General features: G+C 38.8%; 1 protein-coding gene across 1 annotated transcript in view; it reads left to right on the top strand.

The window, feature by feature from the left end:
- LRCH3 (leucine-rich repeats and calponin homology (CH) domain containing 3) overlaps positions 1 to 6822 on the top strand; it is a 129257-nt gene extending 122435 nt beyond the window's left edge. The window contains exon 19 of the mRNA XM_012639683.1: positions 6242 to 6822. Within this exon, the coding sequence (XP_012495137.1) occupies positions 6242 to 6367 (126 nt within the window). The 3' untranslated portion in view covers positions 6368 to 6822. The remainder of the gene's footprint in view (positions 1 to 6241) is intronic.
- The last annotated feature ends 3915 nt before the right edge of the window (positions 6823 to 10737 follow it).

The following is a 10737-nucleotide window of genomic DNA, read 5'->3' as shown; positions in this document are numbered from 1 at the left end:
GGCAACAGAGTGAGACTCTGTCTCAAAAAAAAAAAAAAAAAAAAAACCTGAAATTTACATAAAGTGGTAGTTAGCAAAGGCCTTTTTTGTTCCTGTGGACAAATTCAAAGTAAATCTTCCATTCAAAGCATGAAAGATTCGCTTTGAATTTGTCCTCAGCTAGAGTGTAGTAGTGTCATGATAGCTCACTGCAACCCTAAATTCCTGAACTCAAGCAATGCTCTTGCCTCAGCCTCCGAAGTAACTGGGACTACAGGCAGGCACCATTATGCTTGGCTAATTTTTTTTCTACTTTTTGTAGAGACAGGGTTTCACTCTCGCTCTTGCTCTTGCTCAGGCTGGTCTCTAACTCCTGGCCTCAAGTAGTCCTCCCACCTCTGCTTCCCAAAGTGCTGGGATTACAGGTGAGAGCCACCACACCCAGCTGCAAATTTTTTATTCGTATATCATATTGTTTTGTAAAGGCTGGTCATCTTTTAGAACAAATCATTATTAAACATTTTAAGAGAGGATTTAATATGCTTTCTAAAGAAATAACACACATTTTCTCCATATTAACAAGCATTTTCTAATAGTCATATATGCACATTAACATTGAATTCTTCCCTTCTGCATACTAAAGATGTTTCTACTTAACACAACCATGGTCAGTACCTGCTCCAGTTCTATACCACAGTAATGTCTTTGGACAAGACAGTGGCATGGGTTGGTACAGGGACTAGGAACCACAGCTAAGGTACTCGTGATCAAAGAGAGGCTCTGTACATGTAGAGAGAAGTGCTGAAAACCGCTCCACTCAAGCAAGACATGCTGACTTAGCCTACGTCAAAACCTGTTCAAAGTACTGTTTATCAGCTATTACAGTCATTCTGCCTGTCCACTGGGCTTTACAGAATCATCCTCTCTCTCAGATTTAAAGTCCCTACACTGCAGTTCTTTCAGAATGCTCCTGCCATCAGTCAGTGTGCTCTAAAACATGCATTTAATTCAGCATTTGCCACGCCGTAGTTAACAGTATTTATTATGGGCCAGCCTGCTCCTGTTCCTACCAGAGCTGTGCTATTTGAAAGCAGGTACAGAGATAGGAAAAAATACAATTTTAAAAGACTAGGTCTTTTTCCAGAGTGGTTAGACTGGGGATCTTAACACATCCTTCCTCCCTCTCCCTCTCTGCTACCACAAAGAGGAAATGGACATTCCACAGGGACGACCACTTCCTTCTCCCTTCTGCCTTCCGCCCAAGTCCCTACCATCACCACCACCACGAGCAATTTTAGATGGTTCCTAGTATGCTGCTACTTCTGCTGAAAAATTAGTCATCTGCCTAGAACAAAGTTAAGGAAAATGAATAAATATACAGAGTCTGGTTGGGCACAGTGGCTCACGCCTGTAATACCAGCACTTTGGGAGGCTGGGGCAGGAGGATCACTTGAGCCCAGGAGTTGATACCTGCCTGGGCAACAGAGCGAGACCCCGCCTCTACAAAAAATTAAAAAATTAGCCAGGCTAAGTGGTACACACCTTGTAGTCATAGGTACTCAGGAGGCTGAAGCAGGAGGATCACTTGAGCCCAGGCAGCAGTTCAGTATTACAGTGAACTATGATCAGGCCACTGCACTCCAGCCTGGGCGACAGAGCTAGGCACTATCTCTTAAAACACACACACACACACTCACACTCTCTCTCACACTCACTCTCACACTCTCTCTCTCTCCTTCTCTCTCTCCCTGTCTCCCTCCCTCCCTCTCCCTCCCCCTCCCCCTCTCTCCCTCTCCACCCTTTGAAGTCTTAGGTTTCAATTATTCTCAGGTCCCTCTATCTCCTCTTTTTCCTCTGTTCTCCCCTCCTTCTGCTCATTGTAGCCTTTACCTAAGCATCCCACTTGCTCTGTTTGACTTGAAAAGAAAATCATGGATATAATAATGATTGCTTTTGAAAATGTAAAACAGAAAACTTAATATTGTAAATATTTGTCAGATTCTATGCCTAGATAATACGTATAAAGGCAAACAATGTCCTTTCTTAGTATAACTTTTAAAGCGCTATCTATACAAGTTAAAGTATGAATGAAATACTAAAGAATAATTCACGTATTAAAAACCTCTGATGAGGTTGCACAAGTGGGTATTCATTTTATTATTATGCTTTTATTAAATATGTTATATTTAAAAAACTACAATGGGTAATTAAAAACTTGTATTTGAGTCTAATATCTTATGTCCTACAGTTATTATATGTTATGTGTTAAAGAATATTTCCCTTTTGTAAAGTCCAGAAATTGTTTTTATTTATTTATTTAATTTCTTAATCTGTGAAACAGAGGGTTTGGATGCTGTCTCAGGCCCCTTATAGCTCTACATTCATTTTGTACATATTAATGAACTGGGCCTGATTAAGATGGACTCGACCTGATTTTTAAGAGGAACACCAAATCATTTGGTACCATTTGTTTTCTAGGTAGTAAATTTCCCCTGATTATTAGGCTTTCCTCATGCTTTGACCCTTCTTGATTTACCTGGCTTTCTCTGGGAACTTCCCTCCCCTCAGTGTGCCACAATTTTTGTCCTTGCTTTCTGACCTATCCCTTTTTTGTTAATAGGGAAGAATGAAAGTCGAGAAAGAGGTTCCTTCATATAGACCTACTTTCAGCCCTCACACAACCTTAAAGCAATCCAGTTCTGTTAGTTGTATCCTTAATGTTCATACTGGTCACCAACAAGTAATTTTATTCTGTTATTTAGAAGCAAAATCAAGCTCAGAACACAGAAGATCCTTTGTAGTTTTGGTTTTCAGCATTTTATTTTCATTCCTCATAATAAAAATGTTATAGGACATGTATCTTTGAATATGACAAATGATCATATTGAATTCTATACTCAAATCTGCATTTCTGATCCACTGACTTTGTTTTTCTGTTTTCCTTTCCTGCTTACACTTTGGACAGGACAATCTTTGTTCCCCTTCTGACATCCTTCAGCTAAACCTCAGCGTTAAAAGAACTGTTGAAACACTACTTTCTCTTGGGGCACATTCAGAAGAATCCAGTTTTGTCTCTCTTTCTCTCCAACTTTTGGGTTTTGTGGCATTTTATTGTACTTTAATGTTAACTCTCTGTATGCTTTATTACTGGACCTTCCCCCTCTAGCTGAAAGATTGCATTCCAGTGATCTTCCACCTCATTCCTGTGCTTGGTAAAGGAGGTTTGTTTCTTATCAGAATTATTTACATATGTACTTTTTTCCTCCCTGGCCATCAGAGAGCAGAAGACCAGCATTTTTTCTCCTGGTCATTTGTTCATTTTCCTGGCCTGTGGCTTTGTTTGTCTTATCATAAATGCTGAAGCATTTTTACTAATATAATCCTGGACTTGTTCTTAGAAAATGACATGCAGAACCTTATTTCCAAATGACACAATAAAATCCCCACCTGGCCATTTTTCCACGCCTCAACACAACGTAAGTGTTGAAATTGTAAGTTGCTGAATGTTTTCAACAACTGCTGATAAGGAAAATGGTTGTGCCTTTTTTGGTTTAGGGGGTAACTGGTCACTTAGATTTCTGCATTGAACTATGTCCTGAAATACTGAATTCTTCCTTTATTGGTAGGTACGGGTCCATCTAAGCATTTGTTGTCTGGATATTTGGAGGGTATTGGCCATTTAATCTTAATAATTTTAATTAAGCTAGAATGTTCAAAGATCCTGTAGGTTCCCTAGACTGCTATTCTGAGCCCAATGTATACATTTAAAATAGTGCGCAGCAAGCAAATGATTTGGAGCTAACCTTTCAGGGTAGGTACTTGTCCAGATTTACTATGTTTGTTATGCTTAACTGAGATTCACTTCTAGAATTCTATTTAAAATTGGAATTTATGTAATTCTGAATATATTCAAACCATCTTAATAGATGAAATTGTATTTTATATGCTGTTGGGATATTAACAGGTAAAGTATTAGGCAGCAGTCTCTGTTCTGTACTCGAGATAGTGAATGTTGTCTGTATCTTTTAGAATGCTTAGTAAATTAGCTGCTGGACATTAATGCTTGAGACTACTTCATAATTGCAGTCAGATTCTAGTTCTCATAAATGGTGTTTCTGAACATTCAGGAATCTTCTGAACTGTTAACAATTGGACAATTGAACTCAAGTATGAAGGGAGATGGCAGTGAACATAATATCCTGTTGTAAAATTCAGCCTGAGGGTCTCACTGCTTTGGTTTTCCTCCATATTAAATGAGATAGTTATTTAACACATTAAAGGACTATTCCCTGTTAATGCTAAAACACTGAACACTGATGATGAAAACTTTGGTTTTATGTAGTAGTAGTGCCTTCCAGAATTTGGGAGTTTGGGTTTGTTTTGTTTCTAAGATGTCTCTGAGTCCATGATCATTCTCAGAGTTTTGTGGAGTTTTGTCCTTTTAAAAAAACACAGGCTTGTGTGTGGTTGAGAACACAAAGCATGCCCTCTAACCCAGCTGGAAGGTAAATGTGCATCTAGAAAGCATAAGCCTCTGAGGAATGTCTAAGGAATGTCTAAACCACTGGGTCACACAGGTCACAGGCACTACTGAGAAGAGATCAAGGAATCGGCCTTGGAGAAAATACGTCTCTTCCAAGAACAAAACACCATGCAGATTCATTTTTAGCATAGTTAATCTATATTTGCAGTTATACTCAAAGTATTTCTACAAAGTTGCTAGTTTTATTAGATCAAAAGATTAGTTGCCTTGTTTTATCAAAATAAGAATTAAATAAAAAGAAAGAAGCACAAGTACCAATAACTGCCTCAAAAATAAATACTTGTTATATTTTTCATTGTAACTGGTTTTATAAAACCTCCTAGTAATTGTAGTGAATGCCAATGAAAAATAGAGAAAACCTAGTATTGTCTCTAATAAATTTGTACAATCTCTATTTTAGTGGAACCAAAATTCTGCTTTCTCTTTGTGAGAGCAATGTCTTTTCTTTCTGAATATTTAGTCTTAACAGAAAAGCCAATGATAATGATGAGTGTCATTCTTAAGATTTGCCCACCAAACAAAGGGGCACACAAGATAGATATATGTAACTTCCTTAAGCAAATGTTGTAAAAGACTGTTCACGGCCGGGCGCGGTGGCTCAAGCCTGTAGTAATCCTAGCACTCTGGGAGGCTGAGGTGGGTGGATCGCTCAAGGTCAGGAGTTCGAAACCAGCCTGAGCAAGAGTGAGACCCCCATCTCTACTAAAAAATAGAAAGAAATGATCTGGACAACTAAAAAGATATATATAAAAATTAGCCGGGCATGGTGGCGCGTGCCTGTAGTCCCAGCTGCTCGGGAGGCTGAGGCAGAAGGATCGCTTGAGCCCAGGAGTTTGAGGTTGCTATGAGCTAGGCTGATGCCACGGCACTCTAGCCTGGGCAACAGAGCAAGACTCTGTCTCAAAAAAAAAAAAAACAAAAGACTGTTCACATATTGGTAATTAAGATGTTCCTGACTAAACTCATGTAATAGTTCTCCAGCATAATTCAAGCCATTAAATACCAGGATATGAAATACTGTACTTTTTCAAATACAATTTCATTTTAATTCTGTAATTCAGATTTTTAACTAATTCGGACAGGGCCTTCCATGAATTATTCGAATTAGGGGAAAGTTTCTTAAACATATCTAAATCTCAAGAGCTTAGGATACACTGAGTTTCTTCCTGTGATCCTTGCCTGGTCTGTGAACCTGGTTTTCAGAGTCAGGATTGTAACACAGATTATAATACATCCCTTCTCACGCAGTCTGAGTCATATCATGAAACCGTCTTGCATTCCTGTGACATGGAATTTACAAAGTGCTTTCTCCTGAAATGGTACATCTTTCAGTCTTGAGCCATTTGGTATCTTGGAACTGTTTTTATTTTTCACCTGCCTATTTTACAGATCTGCACTGGTCATTTATTTAAATCAAGGATAACGGATGTTGCTTTCACTCCACAATATTCTGTTCTTCCTCTGTTTTATGTATAAATGTATACTACTTGTCAATTTCCAATTTTCAAAATGGTCTGTGTATACTTTTAGTTGTATTAATAAAATGACAGTGTCAGACACCATCTCTAAATCAGAGGTCTGTTTCCCAGGTACTGACTTGTCATATCTTAGTTGATTATTATCAAAGGGAAAAGAAGTGCTTATTTTTTCCTTTCAGTTCTATGATGTTCATCCTATTTTCTCTTTTGTTTGTTTTTATTTTACATTGTCCCATTTCAGGAGCAATTATGTTTGCCTCTCCACATTTTAGAAGAGAAAGGTTTGAGCCAGGTTGCAGTGACGGTCCAGGCTCTCCTAGAACTTGCCCCACCCAAGCAACAGCAGCACCAGTTATCTGCTGTTTAAGGACTCCCAGGACCTTGGGCGTTGGCCTAGCCAAAGCAAGGAACAGGACAACGTGATTGCTGCTGCCCGCTGTCTGCTTAAACAGAGCTCTTATGTGTTCTTAGAAGGGACTGTTTCCCCGATTCCTAACAGGAATATGTTGCTTCATTTCTCCATTTTAGGGGAGGTTACATCCATTTCCATTGAATTTTTTTATGAAGACATAGTTGGTTTTCTCAAATGAAACTTCTCTCATTACTGAGAACCCAACACCAAAGCCTAAACCGGCTGTGCTTTCCTAGAGAGCAGGCTTATTTCACATACCAGAAAGCATATCTTCTCAGGAAGATATTTGGCTCTCTTGAAGGCACAAACATGCTGTTATCTTTACCTGTTCTCAAGACATCTACAGTCCACTGGTTTCTAAGCTTATTCATTCATTAGAATCTCCTGGAGCATTTGTTAAAATACAGATTTGGGCCAGGTGTGATGGTTCACACCTGTAATCCCAGCAGTTTGGGAGGCTGAGGCAGGAGGATCACTTGAGCCCAGGAGTTCGAGGTTGCTGTGAGCTGTGATCACACCACTATACTCCATCCTGGGTGACAGAGCAAGACCTTGTCTCAAAAAAAAAAAAAAAAAAAGATTTGCATTTGGTAGGTCTGGAATGTGGCCTAAGAATCTGCATTTTTAACACATTTCAGATGTTTTTCATGTAGTGGAGACCACTGTTCCAAGATAGATATGTGTAGGTTTTGTGGCATTTTTCGGCCACATTTAAAATTAAAAGCTATATTGTGATGACTTGGACTGTTCTGTCAAAGGCAAAACAAAAACACTAAAGAAGGCCGAGATTTTGCACACTAATACAGTGAAGCAGATATGGTCATATTTAAGGCCAGCGTTCTAGGCTTCCTTCCAACTCCAGTCCACCACTGCGGCATGTTTTTTTTGGTAGAGGATGGTCTCTGTATCATCCTGCTGTTATCTAAACCGTATAAACAAGCACTCTCACACAGGTTCCAGATCCTTAAGCTGACGTGTGCTGCTGTGTGACATCTGCGTTGATTTCATTAAGCCACCCTCACCACGGCCACCACTGCCGCCACCCCACCACCAGTGCTGCTCCCAGGACACCTGGACCTGCAGACACATTCCCTTCAAGCAGACATAAGTCTAGCTCCCCAGCTAATGGAAGATACGAGAACAAAGCAAAAGGGAATAAAGGAAAAGCCAACTTTCTTATATTTCTTTCAGGCTTCTGCCAACTTCTGTGGCTAAATTAAAGCACTTACGGTATTTTAAAAACAGCTTCCTGTGTTTACATTGAGCACACCATCTGGCTCCACCACTAGTGCCTTACACACTCAATTGAGGGTGGAGTAAAAGGCCCAAGGTTCGCACACATGAAGTCAAGAGTTTTTATTCAAGTTTAAACCACTTGGGTTTTTCTTCCCTTGTATTTGAAACCCATTTTTAGTTATCAGTGATATCTCTTGGTGTTCACTGCCTTTGTAAACCAAGTAAATAGAGTGAGTAAAGATACTAATTATCTAGGTTTTTTTCCATAGTTGTTAACTGTTCTGGATTTTCTTTACCAGTATGTGCATTTGAGCATAATGTTATCCCTCTTTTTATCATGTAAATGTAGCATCTAAAGGTAGTTCGGGGCTGGTCCGATGGTAGGTTCTCAGAACTTGCTAACATTAGTGTCACTAAAGTTGGTATATGACCCCCCACTGCTAATTTGAGTGGCTATAAAAATAAAAGTGGTTTGGGATAAAATCATGTTGAGCATCTGGCCAAAGTAATGTTTTCTTCTTAGTTCTTGCAGAGAAACAAGTTCATCAGAACATTACCACTTTGTCCCAGTTTAAAACTGTATAACATAAAACATCTGAGGTCAAAGCCCAATCCTTCAGGGTCCTCACAGAACAAAACCTAAATGTCTTGTAAGTGCTTAGGGCTGGACCCCATTATATTTACAATTCCAAACAGACCCACCAACCATATAACTATTTAGAATTTAGCTATGTGTGTTTTTAAACTATAGGTATTTTTCCTTCCAGTCACCATTAAACCTCAGTATAATCTCCAAATTATATGCTATCAGAAATGGAAACTCAGCAAAGGACAGGACTGTTTTTAACATATTATGCAAGGAATAATTCCAGGAGACATTACATAAGGCAATACTTGCAACATTTGCAACTAATTTTCCCATAGGAATAAATGGAAATTTCAACTTATTTCAAATTTTGCACATAACACAGAACCTTATTAATGTGTTTTTATCAAACTAATTCAGATTTGTATGTGAATTGTTAGAAAAAAATTGGTATAGTTTTGGTTGATAATGAAGGAAAAATATCACATATATTGAATTTCTTTTCTGTATCAAGATGCAAAAAATAAGTCATGATGCTTTTATTGGAGAATTTTTCTATATACTGTTTTTCATGTACCTTTTTTAAAAAAAACTGGAAAGAACCAGTTCAGTTTAACATTTAGGCTTGCTAGACTCTAGTGTAAGGTAAAGATGACCTTGTGAAGTTCCCTCTGACCAGAAGCAGTGACCTCCCCAACACTGAAAGTGTGAACAGGCTGTGAGCTCCCCCAACAGGGCCCCTGCCACCTACAGAGATTTTATGTCAGCGGTTTCCAGGCTTTCAAACTCAACTCTGTTCGGCACTCCAAACCAATTTTCCCTTGTAATAAGCAGGTCTGGAAACAACTCATGGGAGGACGGGTCTTTGTATTTGGCTAGAATGCAAAGTAGGAAAATGCTTAGTTGTAGGTCACTTTCCTTAATAGCTTGTTAAAATACAGCCTTAACAGCTAATCAAGGAGTTTGTGATTTCTCTTACTTTCTACAGCTCAGCAGTGACTAACGATGTATGACTGTGCTGATGAGTCTCATGAATTTTTAAAAACTAAGCACTTAAATGGTTATAGAAATGAAGGAAACATGGATATTTAGAAGCCTTTTTATATACACATTGCAGTAATGGTTTACAGCAGATTTCATTTTATTTCTGAAAATGTGGTAAACATGTAATTAGTAAAGGATTTTGTAAAACATTGTCCTATATTTGTATGTCTGTAAATATATTGCATAAGTTTTAAGTATAAATATGTCAATATCATGTATGTTATTTTAAATTGCCTGTATGCCACCTTACACCTTGATATTAAAATAAAAGCCAACACTTCAGTAGCATGTAATAAAGGCTGATTTGGTTTTTGGCTTTTTGTTGTTGTTGCTGTTGTTGTTGTTGTTTTAGAAACAGGGTCTCACTATATTACCCAGGCTGGCCCTGAACCCTTAGCCTCAAGCGGCCTTCCTGCCTCAGCCTCCCAAGTAGCTGGGACAATAGCACATGCCACCATGCCCACCTAATAAAGGCTGATTTGCAAATGTTTGTATCTTTGCATATTTCCCTTGGCAAAGATGAATCAAGGAAAGGGTATCTGATTCCCTGAAGGAACATCAGTAGAAACTGGGTCTTCATAATAGGCCTTTGAGATCAAAATTTACTTTTTTATGGAAGTACAGATACCAAGATTGCCCTGTATTTGGAATTAGATAGGAGGCTTAATTCATGAGATGTATGTGACACATTAGGACAATTTTTCTCTCGGAAATTACCAGCTGTGCCATTGGGAAAGCTTTAGCATCCTGAGACGTTCTATTTTGATTAATCAAGGCAAGAATGACCTAGTGGGCTTATTCTTTTTAGGAGAAGAAGGAGAATAACAGAAACTTAATCAGCTTTACTATGTGCCAGGCACAGGTAAGGTATTTTCACATACCTTATCTGTATTAGTCTTAACACCCCATAAAGTGGGAATTGTTGAGTAAGCAAAGCAGCTATAGACCCTAGTGTCTCACTTGTCAAAAATATCTCCAAACTAGCCTTCAAGAGAACCTCTGTCCTCATCTTTACTATTTTTTAAATTGTGTATTCTAACATCCCATTTCTGTATTTATAATTTACATACTTACCTATTTCCCGGAAAAGTCACCGAAGCAACTTATAATAGGATGTGTATTCCATGCCACCCTCACCGCCCTAATAAAAACACTAAAGTGATGGCTGGGTGCAGTAGCTAACACCTGTAATACTAGCACTGAGGTGGGAGGATCGCTTGAGGCCAGGAATTTGAGACCAGCCTGTTCAACATAGTGAGACCCCTTCTCTACAACAAATAGAAAAATTAGCCAGGTGTAGTGGCTCACACCTGTAGTCCCAGCTACTTAGGAGGCTGAGGCACGAGGATCACTCAAGCCCAAGAGTTTGAGGTTACAGTGAGCTATGATGACACCACTGCACTCTAGCCTGGGCAACAGAGTGAGAACCTTGTCTTAAAAAAAAAAAAAGGCCGGGCAC

This window comes from Propithecus coquereli, unplaced genomic scaffold (assembly GCF_000956105.1).
Source record: "Propithecus coquereli isolate 6110/MARCELLA unplaced genomic scaffold, Pcoq_1.0 Scaffold10, whole genome shotgun sequence".
NCBI classification, from domain to species: Eukaryota; Metazoa; Chordata; class Mammalia; order Primates; family Indriidae; genus Propithecus; species Propithecus coquereli.
The sequence above is the reverse complement of the archived record's forward strand: the minus strand, read 5'-3'. Positions and strand labels throughout refer to the sequence as shown.